This window comes from Capsicum annuum, chromosome 12 (genome assembly GCF_002878395.1).
Source record: "Capsicum annuum cultivar UCD-10X-F1 chromosome 12, UCD10Xv1.1, whole genome shotgun sequence".
Taxonomy (NCBI): domain Eukaryota; kingdom Viridiplantae; phylum Streptophyta; class Magnoliopsida; order Solanales; family Solanaceae; genus Capsicum; species Capsicum annuum.
The window spans coordinates 222877559-222899955 of NC_061122.1; the positions used below are offsets into that span (position 1 = coordinate 222877559).

Here is a 22397-nt window from a genome sequence, read left to right on the forward strand (position 1 = left end):
ACAGGAGCAACTCTGATACCATTCTTATCATGACCCGAGATGGAACCTTGGCTGCAACGAACATCCCAAACCATCAAGGTCTAACGACAGGGCTGACACATGAGCCACTCTGATAACATTCTTTGAGCTATGAGCAATGTTATGGTAAAGAGGATGGTCATTTGCTAAAATAGTGATAGCTACAGTTGAGTCCATTTCAACATAAAAAAATCTGATGTTTTGTTCTTTGGCCACATTTGAGAGCAAGAAGTTCAGCCATGATAGGAGTAGTATGGGAAATGTGCTGATAAAAACTAAGAAGCCATTCACTATTGCAATTTCGGAACACACTACCCAATCCCCCTAGGCCTGGGTTGGTCATGGATAAACCATCAGTATTAAGTTTTATGCCTCTTGTAGGGGGGAGAGTCCACTTAATGCTAATGGTTTCAGTGGTAGGGCTACTATGGGTATCTTATTTCTTAGCTAGAAGCATGAACTCAATGGCAGGTGCGATCACCCCTTCAATCGAGGTGGAATTGTGCTTATTGTTTAAAAGGTTATCTTTTTTAGTTAGCCAGATGGCCCATAAGCAATAAGGGATAAAAGTGTCCCAACTAAGCCAGGAGTTGAAGTTCTTCCCTTTCTGCTTAGTCCACGTTTCAGGTCAGTTAGAGGCATTGATAGTGTTTCAACTAAAGGGGGCTTGAAAATACTTTTTTGACCCATCTTAATCCAAAACTGTAAAGCATTATGGCACTGAAAAAAGATGTGGCTAATGTCTTTTTTACTGTTGTTACAGAAATGGCATTGGGGGGGGGCATTTATGCTAATATGATTGAGGTAGCTGCTAGTGGGAATTCTGTTATGCAGGAGGAGCCATAGGAAAATTTTGGTTTTGTTAAGAAAATTGTCCCTCTAAACAAGTTGGAAGTTTTTGTTTTGAAAAGAAGAAAGAGTGGTACTCCTAAGACAGGAGTACGTACTACTAGTGGTGAAGGTAGCAGTGAAGTTGTAATTCTAAATTACTTTATCATTAGAATTGGAGTTTAGAGTCAAAGGGGTACTGAGGATGTTTCCTTTAATGGCATTGGGAATTTTAAAAGAAAGCCTTGTGAAATCCCAATTCCCATTATTGTAGAATTATTTAACAGTGATGTTGGTTACTTTGCTATTAATAGGGCCTTGGATGATGCTTCTAAGGCTTCCTAGATGGGGGATCGAAGTGTCCTCCATAAAGTTCACTTTATACCCTTTACCAACCCTCCATCTGATGCCCATGGAACAGTCTTTCCACCTCTTCTTAATGTTATGCCAAGTTCTGAAATTGAAATTCCTGGTGGGGGAGGGGCCGTACTTGGCCCCAGAGGCTATTGGGGTTGTGGAAGAGTCTCCATGCCATACTTCCATGAAGAGCTCTATTCTTGAGCTCACTTTTGTGGAGACCCAGGCCCCCATTCCTCTTAGAGATGGTAAGGACATCCCAGCTCAACAAGCGGAGCTTTTTCTTTTCAGCACAACTACCCCAAACAAAATCTCTTTGGGATTTTGTTAAAGGATTCAGTGACTTTACTAAGAATTTTATAATATTGCATACCATAAGTGGGTATGGCACTAAGAGTAGACTTGGCAAAAAAAGTTCTTCCAGCCCATGTTAAGGAATTTGGTATTTCATCCGGCTAACCTGGAACTCATGTTATCAATTATGAATTTAAAAATCACTGTTTTAGGGTTTTTTTTATTGAAAATAGGGAATCCTATGTATTTCCCAAAATTTGGGTTAGTTTGAATGTTAAGGATCTGAGAGCACATGATAGAGAAAGAATCTGAACAGTTTTTTGAGTAAGTAACTTTCTACTTGTTGTGATTGATGGTTTGTCCAGACAACTGGCTAAAGGTTATGAGGATGTTAACAATAGTATGACAGCTATTAGCATTGGCTCTGGCAAGCATAGTGAGATCATCAATAAAGAAGAGGAGAGATAACTTAGGATCACTAATGGAAATGCTTATAAGGTTCCAGTTTTTGGCTCTTACTTCTGCCTCAATTCTCTTAGACAGTCTTTCCATGCACAAAATAAAGAGATAGAGAGATATGAGGTCTCCCTACCTAATACCCCTGGAGAGATTAAAGAAGGTGGTTTTCCTACCATTGAATATGATAGCTATGGAGGAAGAACACATACAAGACATGATGAGTTTAGTAAGGTTGGGAGGAGAGCAAAAAAAAATGAAGAGTATCTTTTATAAAGGACCATTTAAGTTTATCAAAAGCTTTTTCAAGGTCAATTTTGAAGATCTTGTTAGCCTGTTTACCCTTCATCCTTCCAATATGAGTGATATATTCTTGTATGATGATGGCATGATCAGAGGCCCTCCTATTGGCTTGGAAACTATCTTGGGTTGGGCCTATGATGGACCGAAGGATGGGCTTGATTCTATTAAAAATGATTTTAGTTATGATTGTGTAACTGGTATTACATAGCCCGATCAGTCTGTAATATTTCAGGCTTGCGTCATTCTTATGCTTTGGTATGAGGCAAGGAAGGGTGCTGTTATGGTCAGCAGGCATAGTGCATTTAGAGAAGACTTCTCTATAAAAGGATAAAGTTTTTAGACTAACATCAGCCCAGAACTTCTTAAAGAACATGGGATGGAGGTCACCAGGCCCAGGGACTTTAAGAGGTTTAAAAGACTTGATGGCAAGAAGAACCGTAGAGTTCCTCAAAAGGGCAGCTAAAACAGCTCTCATCTCAGCATTGATATCATTGATAGGCATAACAGAGATGTAGTGACTATTGGGGCATTGGACATGGTTGGTCATGTACAGGTTAGTGAAGTGCTGGAGCACATGGGAAGTAATGATGTCCTTCCCCCTATATACATTACCTACATCATCAAGAAGTTCACTAATCCTATTCCTTCTTCTTTTATTGATGGAGGAGGCATAAAAAGAGGCAGTGTTAGCATCCCCTTCTGCCAAATAATTCTAGACTTAGTTTTCCAGAAATCCTCTTCACATTTCAAGAGAGTTTCATAGTCATAAAGGAGGTCATTTTCTAAATTCTGCAGGAAAGTATTAGTATGGTAGTTTCTAGACCTTTGGATTCTATCAAGTCTGCCAGTAATAGTTCTAACCTTAGTGAAGAGGTTTCCAAACATTGTATAGTTTCAATGGGAGGCTTGAGTTTGGAAGGTATGAATAGCTTGATGAAGGTCAGAAGTTTGGGAAAAACACTCATGGACAAGATTGTTGAAAGAATGGTGGTTGCATCACATAGGTTCAAATCTAAAGGTTTTGTTATTAGTGGTATAGAATCTTTTGGATAAAGTTACAAGTAAGGGACAATGGTCAGACTTGATTCTGGGTAGGTGTGTTGCAATTGACTCCGGGAAGTGGTTTATCCATGAGTCATTGGCAACACACCTATCGAATCTTTCTTGAATGAGTCTGTTTCTAATACGATACCTATTATTGGTCCAGGTGTATATGCAACCTCTAAAGCCTAGGTTTAAGCATTCCCAAAGTCTGCTAACCATAGCATTATTGATGGGAGATTTTCGTTGGCTCTCAGAACCTCATTGAAGTCACCACCAATAAACCAATCCTCTTTGAAGGTGGATGAGATGGGATGGAGCTCATCCCAAAGGGTGGCACACATGCTGGGGTCTAGGCTAGCATAAATAACAGAGAATAACCAAGGATTGTGGTCAGAGCTTACCTTGACAATGGTGTGAATTCCCTAGGGAAAGATGAGAAGATTTGTAGCTTGACCGCTTTCTCCTTTCATATAATAACTATACCCCCCATACCAACAATACTTAATTCCAAATGAGAATCAAATTTGAGGGTTTTATTCAGGTGCTTGTGGTCAACCATCTTGGTTTCTAGCAAGACCACGAAGGTTGGGTTGTGAGTCTTGACAAGGGCTTCACATTGGCGCCTAAATCTTGTACTATTAGCCCCCTGGTATTCCAGATAATGAAGTTTATGAGGTTAGCTGGATTGGGAGGGTGGTTGAGTATTGGCCTCTTTTTATTTATTTTTCTAGGGAGGCTGGTCTTACTCCAAATAAGGGCTTAGGGAGGTTATTGCATTCACTTGGTCGGTCATGCTCCTCAATGCCAGTTTGAAGGTCCTCATCTCCTTCGGATAGAGTACTCTAGTAGCTATGCTGAAGGCCTCTACGTACTCTTTTTGAAGAGGCTTTTCCAAGATGTAGAAGTATGTGTTGGTCTCCCAGAAGGTTTTCAAGAACTACTCCATTTCTGGATTTATTTGTTGGAGCTCCTCTAGCACTGAGGGTTTTGCCTTTCCTTGGTCTTCTCCCTCTGTTGTCTTTTTTGAGATCAGAGATGTTACTTAGTTGGTCTGTGGTGGGGTAGTTGGAGGAGTCAGTGGCACAAAGTTCAGTGTTTCCAACTCTGAGAGGTAGGGGCTGCTTGGGTAAAAAGGTAGACTCTTGAACATGTGGCTCATGAGGGAGTTGATATCATTTGAGTTCAGTTCAGAGTTCCCACTATCTGGGCTTGCAGTAAAGTTTGAGCCCATAGATGGTATCCCTGCCCTTTTGCTATTTGGTCTACCCCTTCTTTGACGATCTGAGCCATCTATGTCGAGTCCAGTACAACCAACACTATTGGTTGATCTCCCACTATAATGCATTGGGAGATTGATTTTCCCTTGAGTACCGGTTTCGCCCAGGATGTTGTTAGTCTGTCGGGTGGATGAGGATCTGAGATAAATATCAACGGCTTCTTCAAATTCGTTGCATTTGAGGAAGATGTATTCGCCATTGGAGTTTGGAGTGAGCTTTGGAGGTTCTAACGAGATGGTAGTGGGATTAAGCTCTTGATTAGAGCTTAAAAAGGTAGAGGAGTTAATTGACATGACTGCGTCTAATTGACATGACTGCGTCGGTCATGTCAACCGTCTCAGGGTGATGATTATCCCTAGTAACGGCATTGGTTATCTCCCCAGAATATGCAGAGACGGAGGCCTTCATTGAAGCCTACTTATTTTTTGTGGGGGTTGGGGCCTTTTTAGGCCCGTCCTTATTAATTTTGGTGGAGTTGGTGTAATTTACAAGGGCATTAGGGTGGTTGGAGTAATTAAAGCCAAGCTTTAAATGGGAGCCAGGGTTGACAAAAGGAATGTTGCTAGTGTCAACAACCTTATGGACCCGTTAGCGAGGTGGTCCCGCCTTCGTTTTATTTTTCCTTTCATCCTTTTTGTTATCCTGAAAAGAAATCTTACTGGTCTTTGGACCCGAGATTGGAGGGTTGTTGACTCTATTGGACTTGCCATCAGCATTTGCAACATAGTGAGTGAGAGCTGGGCTCTTACCCGGGGCAGGAACATCCATATTGATGAGGTACTTAAATTTGATAGAGTATTTTGATTTTTTTTTTGGAAATCAAATGTTATAGCACTATTAATATGAGAAAAGTGATATCCATTTAAAAATAGCAATAATAGTAAGTTTCCTCACGTGTAGATGTAATAAATCTAGTAACATCATTTCAATGTTATTTACCTTCATGTATTTTTTTTGTTAAATTGTTATCTTCATGGAGAATTATTTTTTATTTTTTTGTTTGAATTAATAGTAACTGTTTTAACTTAGAAATTGCTACAGGAGCAATCGTTTTGGTAGTTTCTAAACATCATCCATAAATGGAACACCAGAGCTAGTCGTATAGTATGATTTGGCTTACGAAATGAATAATACAAGAATATACAAGAATCGCTTCCAATTTTGTATTAAACTCGTGCCACAAAGAAGCGTATGAAATCCACTTTTACAAAATTTAACCATCACAGCCAAATCTGACTTGTGACTGTCTGTTTGTGCCTATTTATAGAACATAACTAAGTCACCTGTTCAACACGTGCCCCTGTCCTGAATCAATTGACATCCCCAACAGATAGGTCAATTCAAATAAAAATCCAAAGTTCAAAATCCAAAGCAACAAAGTCTGTTACATATTCAAGTCGATTGTAATCGTCCAACTACAGCTATGTGAGAGGCACAAGCCTAGTGTCAACACCTCTTGGCAGCACTTGTGCCAATTTCGCATCAGGGCATTAAGTTTGTGCACGTGCTCATGTCACTGCTTTGTCAGCACCCAAGGTGTCTTGTCTTGCCATGTCAATTCTGATTGTCTTGCCTTAGCTACGTCATCACAACACGACTTGTCTTAACTTGATCTACCTTAGCTTGCCCAATCCTTGCCATGCCTTAGCCACAGCATTGTCAAGGTCTTTTCCATGCCCTGCCGACATGTGTTATGCCTGACGACCTGCCCATGTTAGTAGTCCGACCTCAAGTAAACTTGATCTTCACTGAAGACATTGAGCAATGACTAGATTTATCATGTAAATCTCAAACCATGTCCGAGTCATTTGGACCATCAAGTTGAGGTTCTAACATTAGGTTATTGGTAGTTAATTTCCATAAAAAAAAACAAAAAACTATGTTCTAGTATATCATTTGTATTTAGAAAATAGGTATATATATAATAAAAAAAATACTGAGGATCTTTCGAAAATAGTCTATCTCCAAAATAGAGGTAATATCTGCATACACTATACCCTTGAGATGCCACTTCAAATCATTTCACTAAATATGTTATTGTGAAGTATATACAATATATAAAAAAGGTCAAACAACATAAATCCCGACAGTTTGAAACTTAATTACAAAAAAATATGATATTTTGTATAATTACTGAAAATTTTAATTTTGGATCTGTCAAGATATATAATTAGCATTCGATGCATCCAATGAAGATACATTTTTTCCTTTTTAAAGATACATAATTAGTTCCCGATATATTTTTTTCGATTTTGAATCTGTCGAGATATATAATTAGCTTCCCGATATATTTAAAGAAGATACATAATTAGTTAAATTTTTTATAATTATAGACATTTTTGTAAATAAGATTTATGTTATTTTCTCTCTCTGTATATACTCTCTTTTGTTAAATTACATCTACCGTATAAAAATATAAAATAAAATAAAAGATTTACTCCAAAATATTGCCCAAACGAACATCGCTCTAGTCTCAATTTTTCTGTTGATAAAAATACTCCAAAATCCTTCCGATCGCCGGCCGCCGCATCTCCGCCGCGTGGCCGCCGGCAATTTCGGTTCTTCGTTATTTCGGAAGGGGAAGGGATGATAACGAGATCGAAACTAGCAGAGCAATTGAGAGAGTATCAGATTAAATCGAAACATGATTGGGCATCTGTTTCATTTTTCTCATCTACCTCTAATTTAACATCCACAAGGTATCCTTCATTTATGTCCTATTCATTTTTATTATTATCTTTTGAATTACCTTGGTGTCTGGCCAGCTTGCGTGTCTTTTTTTTTTTTTTTCCTTTTGAATTAATTCCTTAAAACTTATGTACATTATATATATATATTTGTATGACCGTGGTGTCCAGTCTAGCTTTCGTGCACTTGAAATAGGTAGAAGGTAACTGTGTCCATCAAGGTTGGAACAGATGAGAAGAAATCACCTAGTGATTTTGTCTCCGTTGGGAGCTGGGAGTTGAACCTGAGACCTTACAGATTTTGATCACTTTGTTGATCACTAGGACACAAGTGCAATTCTCATTAGTTTTTTTTCTTTTGAATTAATTTGCCTTGTTTTTTATTTCCTTATTATATGAAATTGTACTCGTTAAAGTATATGAATATGATATGAAATTGTTATGGATAGAGAATTGGATTTGATTTGGTAAATTCTAGTATTTGGAGGTTAATTTTTGTGGTTAAATTCGGGATTGTTATATAGAGCTGCTTCGCTTAAACCGGCTTTGTTGTATGGGGTGGAGTGTTGGCCAGTCAAGAACCTTGCGGTTAGAAGATGCAAGTGGTGGAAATGAGGATGTTGAGATGAATGTGTGGGCATATTAGGAGCGATAGGATGAGGAATGAGGATGTTTGGGACAAAGTGGGAGTGAACTATGTGGTGGACAAGGTGAGGGAAGAGAGACTGAGATGGTTTGGGCATGTGTAGAGGAGACATGTAGAAACTCCAGTGAGGAGGTGTGAACTGTTGGATATAGAGGGGACAAGGAGAGGCAGAGGTAGGCCGAGGAAATACCGGAAAGATGTGATTAGATAGGATATGATTATCTTCAGCGTACCAAGGACATGAACTTAGACATGAGGATGTGGAGGTCACCGATAAGGATAGAATGTTAGTAGGTAGTCGAGTGTTTTCTTAGTATTAGCCTATTCTTGTAGGCTTTAGCTTTGTGGTAGTCTAGAGCACCGTGTCTATCATAGAATTAGCCTACTTATGGAGTCCTTGGATTTTGGTCTCTGTTATCATCTGTTGTTTTGTTGTTTAGTATGTTTAAGTGGTTGCACCTTGTTAGATGTTATGGTTATCGATATATATGCTCCGGACTGCTTTCATATTTGTAATCATGTTTTTCTTCACTATTGTTTTTCCTTTCCATTACTACTTCGATTTGCTTCTTGTGAGCCGAGGATCTTTAGGAACTAACCTCTACCACCAGGAGGTAGAGGCAAGGTTTGCGTACACTCTTATCCTTTTCAGACCCCATTTTGTGGGATTTCACTGGGTATGTTGTCCTATATGTTGTTTCTTGTACCCTGATTATTGTATTGCTTTGTTATAGTTTTCGTTCTGTTACTCTCTGCTATTTCTGTTATTATATGTTGTTTCTTGTACTTTTGGTTACTTCTTTGTCGGGATTTCTGTTTTTTCTTGAGCTGAGTGTCTATCGGAAACAACTTCTTTACGTGTGAGGTAGGGGTAATGTCTGGGTACGCTCTACCCTCCCCATGCCCCACTTAGTGGGACTACGCTGAGAATGTTGTTGTTGTTTGTTTTTGTTGCTGTTTTTTTTTCCAGATTTCTATGACTTGCCTTGTTTAGTATTTTGCCTTGGTTTTTCGGCTCTCGTTATTTTCTTGAGCGTCTATGGAACTATCTCTCTACCTCCCAAGGTAGGGGTAAGGTCTGCGTACATACTATCCTCCTCATACTTCACTTGTGGGATTACACTGGGTGTGTTGTTCTTGCTGTTTTTTATCGAGCTGAGAGTATATCGAAAACAACCTTTCTACCTCCCAAGGTAGGAGTAAGGTCTGCGTACACACTACCGTCCGCAGACTCCACTTGTGGGTTACATTGGGTATGTTGTTGTTATTAGTTGATGATTTTGTGTCGTCAAAGTTCTTTGGATGGTTAAAGATTGGGTCTATTGAAATCCCATCTCATCAGTGTTTCCCTGGTGAGTTTTTGATGTGGTATAGCACCCAAGGTTGTGGCCTAGTGGTCCAATAAAGTTGGTGTGAGCACCATGAGGTCTCAGGTTCAATTCCCAACAGAGACAAACATTAGCTGATTTCTTCCCATCTGTTCTAGCCTTGGTGGACAGAGTTACGTGGTACTTGTTGCTTGTGGGAGGTAGCAGGCATCCCAAAAGAGTTTTTGATGTGATATATAGTTAACCTTTATCCTCCAAAAAAATATTGGGTCTCTAGAATAGAGGAATGTTCTGAAGGTATTAGATATTATATAAGTAATTGTTTGCCAAGTAAAGTTTTTTTATATTACTTGATTATCAATCTAAAAAGATTTGGCGATTTTTATGTAATTTATGTGATAGATGAAAGACTAGGAATTCAAGAATAATTTGAAGTATTCACAATTCAGGGAAACAAGGAATTTTGAGAAAATGGCTCTAAAAGAGGAAGAAAAATAACGGAAGATGAACTTTTGTTGTATTCCACAATTGGTAAACTGATTACGATGAGTTATTTATACCTAAAGGAGGTCACCAAACTGTTCTTAATTGCAGTCGACCATTTCCACCTTCTTTGAATCTTTTGAATCATCTTCATGGAGTTCCTCTTTCTCCATGGAGTCGCTTTAGTTTGTCCTTGTTTCAATAATAATATGCAGAAGCATTTGAGACTGAATATGTTGTTCATTTGATGATCAGTCCTCAATGAACATTTATCATTTTCCTTGTAGTTTGTAAAGTCCCCCCAACAGCTCCTTGGCACTACCAAGCTTGCATTCTTTAACTTCTCTCCTAAACCTGAAATCTTGAAAATCCTGTCATGTAAAGCCCTCACTGAAATTTTTTTGAAAACCGTGATTGTCCATGATACTTTTCAAAATCTTGAACTTCTCCTATTTCTCTCTTTCTAATCATATTTTCAACCATAATGCTCAACCTAGTAGGATATCTCGCTCAGCAGTCTAGGTTTCCCCACTTTTGTTAGTATTTGTCTTCCACCCAACGAACCTTTTGACATGAACCCCACCTTAATTTATCGAATTTCTATAAACTTAGGATAAGATAGATCACCTGTGGTGAAATATAACCGCATCAAAAGTTTTTGCATCTGTTATTACATGCCTTTTTTGCCCCTTATTCCTTTTTTTGTCCTTGGTTAAACTGGAAATATATCAACCAAGTATAGCAATTTACACGACTAACTCATTGAACTCTAAAGTTAGTTCCCACAAAAATAACCAAAGAAGCAGAGTTGTAATCACAATAGACTATTCTCCTTGGATTACTGATGAACTCAACACCTTCTAGGAAAGGTCTGAACATATATATCAGGAATTATAGAACGACTAACATGGAAAATTGTTGAGTTTCTCTAGTATGCTCTTCCGTTTGGCATGTCGCTGCCCCACAATATGTAATTGCAAAATGATCTCTTTGACTTTAACAGTGCTATCCTTTGCTACCTGGGTAAATATGCGACTGTCCCTTTCATCCTCATAAGAAGTTCTTTTAGACGGATCTTCACATGGTATTTATTGACTTGGAAAAGGCGTATGACAAGGTCCCTAGGGAGGTTCTTTGGAGATGCTTGGAGGCCAGAGGGGTCCCGGTGGCGTACATCAGAGCGATTAAGGACATGTATGAGGGGGCGAAGACTCGGGTAAGGACTGTGGGAGGAGATTCTGAATATTTCCCAGTTTTAACAGGGTTGCACCAGGGATCAACTCTTAGTCCGTTTTTATTCGCTTTGGTGATGGATGTATTGACGCGGAATATACAAGGAGAGATGCTTTTGTGTATGCTTTTCGCAGATGATATAGTTTTGATTGATGAGTCGCGACAAGGGGTTAATGATAAGCTGGAGGTTTGGAGACAAACCCTGGAGTCTAAAGGTTTCCGGTTGAGCAGGAGCAAGGCGGAATACTTGGAATGCAAGTTTAGTGACTCGTGGTACGAGGAGGAGGTGGTAGTGAAGTTGGATTCTCCGGTGGTTTGCAAGAGGGATAGTTTTAAATATCTCGGGTCTATGATTCAGGGGAATGGAGAGATAGATGAGGATGTCTCTCACCGTATTGGGGCTGGTTGGATGAAATGGAGGCTCGCTTCAGGTATTTTATGCGATAAGAAGGTGCTCCACAAGCTAGAAGGCAAATTCTATAGAATTGCAATCCGACCTTCTATGTTGTATGGAGCGGAGTGTTGGCCGGTTAAGAATTCTCACATCCAGAAGTTGAAAGTGGCGGAAATGAGGATGTTGCGTTGGATGTGTGGTTTCACAAGGGCTGACAGGGTTAGGAATGATATTATTCGGGAGAAGGTGGGAGTGGTATCTGTGGAGGAAAAAATGCGAGAAGTGAGGTTGAGATGGTTTGGTCATGTGATGAGGAGGGGTACAGATGCCCTAGTTCGTAGGTGTGAGAGGTTGACCTTGGAAGGTTTCAAGCGGGGTAGGGGTAGACCGAAGAAATGCTGGAGAGAAGTGATTAAGCGTGACATGGAGCAGTTACAGTTGACTATGGACGTGACCCTGGATAGGAAGGTAAGGAGGAAAAACATTAAGATAGAGGGCTAAGGGTGTGGATGAGGTGGACTTTGATGTTCTTTGTTTGACAATGTACAATCTTCTGTGGATGTCGTACCTATGTTATTTTATCATGTTCCTTGCTTTTGATGCTTTTGTATACTGTCTTTAATCTTGAGCCGGGGGTCTATCGGAAACAGCCTCTCTACCTCTTTAGAGGTAGTGGTATGGACTGCGTACACTCTACCTCCCCAGACCCCACTTTGTGGGAATATACTGGGTTTGTTGTTGTTGTTGTTGTATTTTGACTACTAATGCTCCAATATGGAATAAGAAAAAGTAATTACATTCAATGGTTATTGAATCTGAATGGAATTTAATCTGGAAAACTGGTTATATAATGTACATTTCATTGGTGCTGTCTAGGATGAGGAGTTTTTGTCTATATGAGAAAGAAAAGGTAAAATATTTATCATCCATTAAACTTGCTTCCGTTTCTAAACATTTCATCGTCCACCTTGCAAGTCTTTCCACAGAACCTTTCACTAGATGCATTGAGAATTAGACCAGGGTGTAAGGGTATTTCTCCACTTTGAATGATAGAATATCTGTGATGAATATTAGGTACCACATGGTAGGTATCCATCCCACTCTTGTTCAGGCTAATCATTATATACAGTACAATCATATCTAAGTTCTTTAAAATGCCAGTTTGCCATGGATTATTGAAAGTGGCTCCTAACATTTGAGGCTTCTCTACCTCTTCCTATTTTAGTATTGTTAAATGCTGATAAGTTACCTCCTTTTACTTTTACCAAAGAATTATCTACTATTAGCTAACCTACAGAAAGGAAATTTTGGTTTGTTCAACACATTTTAGGATTTGATCTGAGCTATGGTGCATAAGTGGGTGTGCCAGTTCTTCCTTTTTTTCAACAGTTTTCAAAGTCAGAAATGAGTTGCTTTTGGTAATAACAAGAAACTAGTGAGTTAAAATCTTGAACGCAGATGATGCTTTAATAGTTTGAGAGATTTATCGGACATTGAATATGCTAGTACATGCGGAGGCAATAAATGCTGGTTCATAATGATCGTATGAAGACTTCAGTGAATGGATCCTTACTGCTTGGACGTAGAGCTGTGTAGGTCTCTTGAGCCGAGGATCTATCGGAAACAGCCTCTCTACTTCTTCGGAGGTAGCGGTATGGATTGCGTACATCTTACCCTCCCCAGACCCCACTTTGTGGGAACACACTGGGTTTGTTGTTGTTGCTGTTGTGGAGGATTATCATTGTTTATGCATCACATTACCACTTTTAAAAGGGCGAGTTGGGCCAGTTGCACAGAGCACTGTCTGCCACTGAACTGATAGTGCACCGGACTGCCCTTTCTTTTAATGCATCATATTACCACTTTTGCCTGTAACTTGGTATTTTCTTTCTCCTGTGCCTTTCTCTCATATCTCTTCTCTTTGTTGATGCAGGGTGGATGTCGTCATCTTTGTGATATGGGAACTGGTTATTTTAGCGTTCCTGGTTTTCTCTGCTGTATCACTGTACTTCAGGCATCTAAAGCTTGCTTTTATTTTAGTATGTGTGACCTTGTTATTGCTTTTGTGCATGAAAATAGCAAAGAAAGTAAGATCAGCTCGGAAAAAGAAGCGAAGGATGCTTCTCCCTTTATCCATGTAGCAAAGGATGCTTCTCCCGTTATCTATGTAGAGAGGTGTAGGATGCAAGAATTCTTTTACAACGGGGACCGACTCTTTTTCCTGTAAATTAAGAGAAATATCTTACTGCTATTTTGTTGTTTCTTTGGTACCTTCTTTTGTTTCTTTAATACGTAATGGCATTAGAGGCAAGCTGATTAAATGTTATGGGATAATTTCATAGTAGAGCTATTTCTTCCGCTCCCATACTGCAAACTTAACTGCTGGTGATGTTGCTTCTTGTTGGTTTTAACCTTCATATTATGAAATTTCATATAGCTTGTTTTTGTTGCTTATGGCAATCTATTTTGCTTACCAATGATCTGCATTAGATGCTTACGGAAAGGGGAGCCTTAGCCTTACCAGTTAAGTTGTTTAAGTTGTTGTCATGTGACTAGGAGGTGAAGGGTTAAAGTCCTGGAAATAGCTCTTGCTGAAATGGAGGTACGGCTGCGTACAGTAGATCCTTGCGCTACGGTCCTTCCTCAGATACCGCAGCATATAGCGGGAGCTTTAGTGCATCAGGCTGTCCTGCCCTTTTAGATGCTTACAGGAAGCACCAATTGTTCCTAAAGCTCAATAAAAAATGACCTTAAACAGTGCTCAACAAGCAAAATAGAGATTATGTATTTTCTACTTTCTGCCTTCTTCACCAGCAAAAACAGATGCTGCTGAAACTGTAGTGCTGATCTAGTTGAAATTGTACAGTTACAAGATGAAGATAGAAGCCACATTTTCGTATTGAGGGCAGCCTTGTGCACTAAGCTCCCGCTATGTGCAGGATCTGGGAAGGGTCTATTGTATGTAGCTTATCCTGCATTTCTACTAGAGTCTGTTTGCACATCTCAAACTCGTGACCTCCTAGACCCTAGTCATATGACAACTACACCAATTACCGGAAGCTACATTTTCGTTAATTGATGAGAAATTTGTTCTGCCTCCCGTTTGGTACTGTTAAGAATGCAGTTTGAAGTCTTAAGTTAGAGGTGTTAAATGGGTGGATAGAGTTAAGTTTGAACAGGTCAAAATGAGCCGAGTTAATATATGCAAAATAGTGAATCGTCATTCCCTTCGTACTCCTTTACGATAGTACCAAAATAACAGTAGTTCATACATTCATTGACACAATAGAACTCTTCAAATTATTTATAATCATCAAGAACAAGTTTCATTATGCACACTCATTAATTGTCACAGTAACAACTCTGCATCACAAACTATAGCTGCTGAAAGTTACAATTACAAGGCAAAAATAACCCTAAATTTTGTTCTCAGAGTTTAGATGTTGCTAGCTTTATTAGATCCTTCCTAAGTATTTTGCCAGAAGGATTCTTTGGTATGGAAGCAACAAATGAAACTCTCCGAATTCTCTTGTATGGAGCCACCTACACAAACAAACGCGATAACTTTAGCCATCACTGCAGATTTCATTACTAGAAATCGAAATGCAGTTTCAAGTCTGAGTTCATATCATATAAATTGATCTAGTAAATGATGTGACATTCTAAATTTACCTGTTTCGCCACAAAATCCATGATTGCACTCTCTGATATAGTACTTCCAGATTTTCGTACTATATATGCCATAGGAAACTGTCCAACATCCTTATCCGGAAACCTTAAAACACAAGAAGATTTATGGAGTGACCATCAGAGATTGATAAGCATTAGAGAGAGCGTGATTTGAAGTAATACTCACGGTATGACAGCAGCATCAGAAATTTCTGGATGAGTGAGCAACAATGCCTCTAATTCTGCTGGAGGAACCTATAAGATCATATGAGAAGTTAGTATTGTATGTTGTAACCATTTAGCAAAAGACATAATACATTAAGATACACTCAAACTTGACCTCAGTTGGTAAGAAAGCACTCCAACTTTGAGAATGCACATAGAGACACCTCAACTTAGTTTCAACATACAACGAAACACTCCAACTCCTCCCTCCTGTGTCTCATGGACACCCCATGCTAACGCGGCACATAACTTTTGGAGGTGTCTAGATGATCGTTTGTAAGTTGGGGTGTTCAACTGACACAGTGGAAACAAGTTGAGATGTCTAGATGTGCATACTCAAAGTTGGAGTGACTACTTGCTTACCTGAGGCCAAATTTGAGTGTCGGTTTATGTATTATGCCTTAAGAAAAATGTTCCATAGAAAAGCCAATTATATATTACAAGAATTGGAAATTCTGTTTCCATTACCTGATAACCCTTATATTTGATCAGTTCCTTTAATCTATCAACAACAAAAATGAAACCATCTTCATCTATATAGCAGAGATCTCCAGTTCTTAACCATCCATCTGAATCTAGAGTGGACGCAGTAGCTTCTTCGTTACTGAAATAACCTGTTTTGCAGCAAGAACAACGAAAGTTAACAAATACTCCAACAATAAAGAAACTTCAACACAATCATGAAGGCTACAACAAAAATGATCTCTGTTCGCGGAGGTTATCAGCAGCAACAAGAATGTTATTCATGACTCTTAGGAAATTCAGATTACACAAATCTAGCCATAAGGATATGAGGGATGATCTTTAAGCAATCTATTAATCTACACGCGGATTATGCTTTCCTGAGCAAACTTTTATAGTTAAGCACAAACTAAAAATTGTCAAAAGACATGACAACAACAACGTACCCAGTGTATTCCCACAAAGTGGAGGTCTGGGGAGGGTAAAGTGTACACAGTCCATACCACTACCACAGATAAAGTAGAGAGGTTGTTTCCAATAGACCCCCTCACTCATGACAGATAACAGTATAACAAACAAAAAAATATAAAAGTACACAACAAAACTATAACTCACTTCTAGATAATAAAGGAAACTAGATACCCACAAGGTAATACTATAAACACCGAAACACCACAAAAAAGAAACTCTAGGCGCAGATACAGACCAAGCACTCATCCCTAGCACTCATCCCTGCTATCACGGACGAACTCCTACCCACCAACTCTCTACCCTAATTCGAGTCCTCCACACCTTCCTATCAAGGGTAATATCCTCTGAGTCAAAAGACATGACAAAATTATAGAAATATAAGCTACACTTTTGCTACAGGATCAGTAATCTTTCTTTTTTTCTCTGAGAAGTTCACAAGATCAATAACCTTAATGCATATTCACTGACTTGTTTACAATTAGAGAGACTTTATGCCTAATACTATTGAGCTATACATGTTAACTTGTTCCCTTCAATACATACATAGTTAAACATGCTGCCCTTAACATAAAGTTCAACTAAGTTCTAAGCTGATGCATTAGGGAATATGAATCATTTACACATAAATATGGGTTATCTTATCCATAATATCACAGAAAGAGTAATTACAATATACTAAAGTAGTGACAAAGTACAGGATGTCCTTCTTACTTTGAAAGTACATAGCTAATGGCAGCACAATAGTCTTGTGCCAAGATGCTAACTAAAAAATATACATAAGAGAATTACTAGTATAGATAATAATCCAACTTTCTTGAACCAGTATATCTCAAGAAAACAATAGAAGTAGTATCTCCATTTAGGAATAGAAACAGTCTGGTGTACAATGCATTCTGCGTCAGCAGCATTCTGGAGGTGGGAAGGGCCGTGATGTAGATAGCCTACCCTAATTCAAGCATTAGTGATTGCTCCCACGGCTCGAACCCTTGACCCATAGGTCAAGCGGAGACAACTTTAACGTTGCTCCAACACTCCCCTTCAGGCAAAATATCAAACCAATTCCAACTACTAAAAGTGACAAACAATTTCTAACATGTGAAAGTAAATCCTTTAGTGTGAAATTGAACTAACTTTTAATTTGATCCTATGTTGTGCACTGATTCTGGGCAGGATTTCATAAAGTGACACTTAAGTCAAAGCGCAGCCCGGTGCATTAAAGCTCCCGCTATGCACGGAGCCTGGGAAAGGGTCGGACCACAAGGGTCTACTGTACGCAACCTGACCTTTCATTTATGCAAGGGCTTGTTTCCACGGCTTGAACCCGTGACCTCCTGGTCACATGACAACAACTTCATAAAGTGACACCTAAGTTGATGTACATAAAAAAGAATTGGAGAAAGTGCTGAATAGTTCTTCAGTCTCCATTTAGTTTATGGGACCATCAAAGCACTATGAGTAAAAAGTGGAGCAGACAAAACAAAATGCTAAAGTTTATATGTCAATATCACACTTTCATAATGTATGGACTAGAAAAAAGTTTACAAATCTTATTCACCAGCCAGAGAAGATCTTTTCACGTAGTGAGTGCAGATGCATTTTTATCTACTTAATAATGATATTTTAATTGAAAATTTCTTTGAAAAAGAAAAATACCCAACAGTTTTCATTTTATATGATGGTGCTTGATTGAGCATAAAATTCAAGAAAGAAAGAGTTTTGACGTATTACCAAACGTGCCATTGAAACTTGTGATCATAAACATTGCATGACTTTTGATTAGCTTAAATAAACATACCATAACCATGATTATCTTTATGGCTAGAAGAACATGTTATTAAGGGTAAAATATATGGAATTCAAGTTAAATAGTGTTCATATATAAAATGGTGACCTTTTGTTTTGAAACAGTAACAAATACCTAATTTGGAACTTGTTTAAATTCTGGATATGCAATTATCCATGAGAAGTTACCATATGGAATTAAATTTTGATCATCTCGTCAATGAGAATTATGAGATCTCACGTGCAAATATCAGAGTAAGTATAAATACTAGGTGCTTTCTTTCAATACGTCCAGTCTTTGGAGGAAAGAATCTGCATGTACGTGCTGATGGGAGTGGAGTTAGCAAATACGCGTAAAATTAATCAAGATGCTTACAAGCTAGCTCTAGCGTCACCATTATAATAAAAAACAATTAAAATTTTGACCATCTTTTTCCATTCTTAATTCCAACTGTCCAAAAGGTAGTGTAACACCATTAAATTATTATCAAAGGTGACTTGCACCATAACTAAATTATTACTAACTAACTAAACATAAGTCCAAAAACATTAAATAAAAACCATACCATTCATGATGACATACCAGACAAACAAATTGAAACGAATCAGCATTGAATTATTGCAACGTACCTTTCATAATGGAAGGTCCTCTTAGCCAAAGCTCACCGGTTTTATTCACCGGAAAAGCCTCTCCACTCTCCGGATCAACAATCTTCGCCTCCATACTTGGCGACAACATCCCTGCTGTTCCATATCTCCTACTCTCCTCCAATGAATCAGTCGAAGCACCAATCCCCGATGATTCAGTCAATCCATACCCTTGCAAAATCCTAACGGAGGGGTACTTCTCCAGAAACCCCTCAGTAACCTCTTTACTCAAGGGAGCACCGCCTGAAAGAACGTTTTTCAAGCTACTCAAATCATATTTCTTTTGAATAAGTCCAGCGTTGTTTACTAACGCTACTAGAATAGGTGGCACTAAAGGCAAATAACTTGCTTTATATTTATGAATGGACGAAAGCATTTCGTCCATTTCAAATTTCGATAACACAACTACTGTCGATCCTGATGCTAATATTCCAGCTGCAAATGCTGCCAATCCGTATATATGAAACATAGGAACTGTACATATAAATGTCTGTTCTCCTTCATCTAATTTGAACCTTCCCACGATCGTCTGTACCATCGCGATCAGGTTCCTGTGTGATGAAATAACTCCTTTGCTTGCACCTGTTGTGCCGGACGAGTACAACAGAGTAGCTGTATCCTCCTGTGTCACTCTTTCCTTCATCCTTCTCTCAGCTGGTTTTTCCATAATCAGTTTTTCTAACGTACCAATAATTCTCAGTTTGGAATCAGATGTAAATGCTAATTCTTCTCCGTTGATGAGGATCACTGGTAGATTAGATCCTGTAATCTTCGGGAGCAACTCAGGGATTGTGAAAGCCAGCACAGGCTTCGAATCTTTGATTTGTTTAGAGATCTCACTGCTAGTATTGAGTGGATTCGTCGTGGTGATTATACCTCCAAGTGACATGACGGCAAGACAAATTATAGGGAAGTAAATGGAGTTTGGAGAAAGGAGGAGAACTACGTGGCCTTTACGAATGCCCATATTTACAGAAAGGCAACTGGCTAAGGCTTCTACGGCGTTCCATACATCGGTAAAACTTAGCTTTTGGCCTGACGAAGCATCAATGAATGCGATTTTTCCACTATGTGCTCTTGAGGAAATGAATGTTGTTACGTCGATGGATTGGTTTGATGGTAAGGTAATTGGTTTGCGTTTGCTGTAGAATATTGAGTTTGATGGACAATAACCACTTCTTGGATCAATGGTTGCCATTGTTGGAATGTGAAGTTTCAGTAGGTTATGGGTTTTTTTTAAGTGAAAATGGAATGAGGAGGATTGATAGATTTGGGATCTCAGAATTTATACTCCCTTTTTTTTTTTTTCCTTTTTGGTGGAGTTAACTAATCCAAATTCGCCACAGCGCTCCCTACCAAGAGAATTTATATTCCCTTTATTTGCCTTTATTTGTAACTCTTTAATGTGGCACACTATTAAAAAATAATTATTTTATCATATTACTTTAATTATTTGATGTTTAAAATAATATATCTTGAAAATAATTAAAAAATAAATCATTAATATTAAAGTTAAAATAAAAAATACTTATTTTTTCTTGATAGTGAAAAACAATAAATAAAAAATAGAAATTTTAATTAAAAAAATTATAATAAATAAAAATAAACGGAGAGAGTATTTAGCATTCATCTTTATTTTAAAAATTTATCATAAAGACAAAACAGATCATTTTTTCAAAGGGGTGGAAATAATATTTTAGTGGTATGTAGTAGTAGTATATTTGTAGATCACCAAAGTTGACTGCTGCTTTTTTGATTTTTTGAAGTATGACTCTGACTGTCTGACATCTAGATGGTGCATGTTTTTGGTGCTGATGGTTATGTGTTTATTAATTATAGGATGGAGTAAATTGCGGATCAGCTTCCAAATGTTTCAACTGGGTTATTATTTGGTTCGTTGGGGGTTGTTTTGGAAGTAGTTTTATAAGTATTATTTATGTTTGTTTACAATATAAATTTAATCACAATCTTGAATGATTAATGCTTCTTAAATTTGTATCGATTGTCAATCGAGCACAAAATAAATTTAATCTTAATTTAAGTTTTGAGATATTTCATCGTATACAATAAGCTTGAATTATTTTATCTCATTTCTGAAATAAAATAAAATAATCTCTGAACTATAATTTCTGGTTATTTTAATCTGTGAATCAAATGAAGTCTGTTAAGGGATCGCATCAATCCAATCGGCTACGAAAAATACCCGTTGGTCAGCGTTAGGATACTTACCACGTTGAAGAAATTGATTTTAATCGATCTAAATATTATGAGTGAGTTAAATTTCGCTTGTGTCAAACCTGACTTCATATTCCCGATCTAGACTTAGATCAGGATTGGGGCCCCAGCTGGGGCCAAGAGTCAGGACCCCGTCTGAGGTCAAGACTTTGGTCGAGGTCAAATTTTGAGTTCCCAGTTGAGGTTGGATCTCGAGTTAGGTTATAATAAAAAATAAATATATTTATATTGAACTTTTTAAAAAATAACACAAGGTCTTTAACAAAAATATCAATTATGTTAACCATGTGTCTGATTCCAAGTTGGCTTGACACGTTTATCATGCATGCTTATCGTGCCAGATTCATTTAGCCAACCATATTCTTTTATGCCAAATTTCTAAAACCGACCATTTTTTTTGCCAATCTTACCAATAAAAAAAACAAATACTTACTACTCTACGTCTAGAGCTTTGGACCGAAATAAGCTAATTTTTTAATCAATTCACCAAAATAATATATTTTTTTAAAATTTTACAAAACTAGTATAAACGTAGTTTACAGTAACATTTTATATTTTAAAAAAAGTTAACGGCTCAAACGGGATGGATGTTAAACGTTAGAATTGAAAACGTTACTCACAGTAACGTTTTGACATAAAACGTTACTGTCAGTAACGTTTTAGATATAAGATGTTACCATCAGTAGCGTTTCTCTGTAGTTCTGCCACATAAGATGTAGTTCTGCCACATAAGAATCTTTGTACAAATCTGACATTAAATACGTTATTGCCAATAACATTTTAGCTGTACAACGTTATTCCGAATAACAATTCTATCAAATCAACTCCCATCAATTTTTTTTGACCAAAATTTCGCCTTAAAATTGTAATCATCAGTCACATTTTCAGATAAAAACGTTATTGTGAGTAACGTTTCTAGCGAATCAAATTACAATCCTGCATAGTAGGAATCTTGTTGATTGATCTATTAATAAAACGTTATTGCCAATAACGTTTTCGGACAACAAATTATATAAGAGATGGTATGTATAGAATGTTCAAACACATTTTACAATTTTAATTAAAGCTTTTGCTTATGTGCTTCATTCTGGAAACGACATTTACAAAGTTTTAATAGGTATGGCTAGCCAATATTTTGTGATGCATTAAAATTATTTTGATTTTTTAATAATTATAATACATATATTATTTTTGTGTATAGCAGAAAAATGGCTAATTTTGAAGAAAATGTGATGGTTGCTTTGTATTGGGGTGGTGAAATAATTTTTGAAATGAGTGGATTTAGATACAACGAAGGTGCTAGAATAATTGTTAGCATGTCTATTTCAACTAGCTACGTTGAACTAGTTGAAATGTTGCATGAAAAAATGAGGTCAAACAGTGAAACTATTCAAATGGATGATTCTGGAAATTATCCATGCTCATTTCAAGGTAACATTACAAGGTTCATTGAATTTAAAATAGAGAATGATCAGTCTTTGCTACAATTTCTTGTCATTCCTCAAAATTTTTCAAATAAAATTGATATAAATCTTTTGGAGATGTATGTAAAGACTA

At 37.7% G+C, this 22397-nt stretch overlaps 2 protein-coding genes across 2 annotated transcripts; one reads left to right on the forward strand and one right to left on the reverse strand.

Annotated features, from left to right (window-relative positions):
* The first annotated feature begins 6876 nt into the window (after positions 1-6876).
* On the forward strand, positions 6877-13802 carry LOC107850387. The gene is made up of 2 exons (XM_016694875.2): positions 6877-7276; positions 13282-13802. Exons 1-2 carry the CDS (start codon positions 7164-7166, stop codon positions 13487-13489), a joined length of 321 nt encoding a protein of 106 aa, XP_016550361.1. The 5' UTR covers positions 6877-7163; the 3' UTR covers positions 13490-13802.
* An 823-nt stretch (positions 13803-14625) lies between these two features.
* Positions 14626-19962, reverse strand: LOC107850386 (probable CoA ligase CCL5). The gene is made up of 5 exons (XM_016694874.2): positions 18588-19962; positions 15711-15856; positions 15205-15272; positions 15021-15123; positions 14626-14891 (listed from the first exon to the last, which is right to left on the reverse strand). Exons 1-5 carry the CDS (start codon positions 19801-19803, stop codon positions 14778-14780), a joined length of 1647 nt encoding a protein of 548 aa, XP_016550360.1. The 5' UTR covers positions 19804-19962; the 3' UTR covers positions 14626-14777.
* Between the last annotated feature and the right edge of the window lie 2435 nt (positions 19963-22397).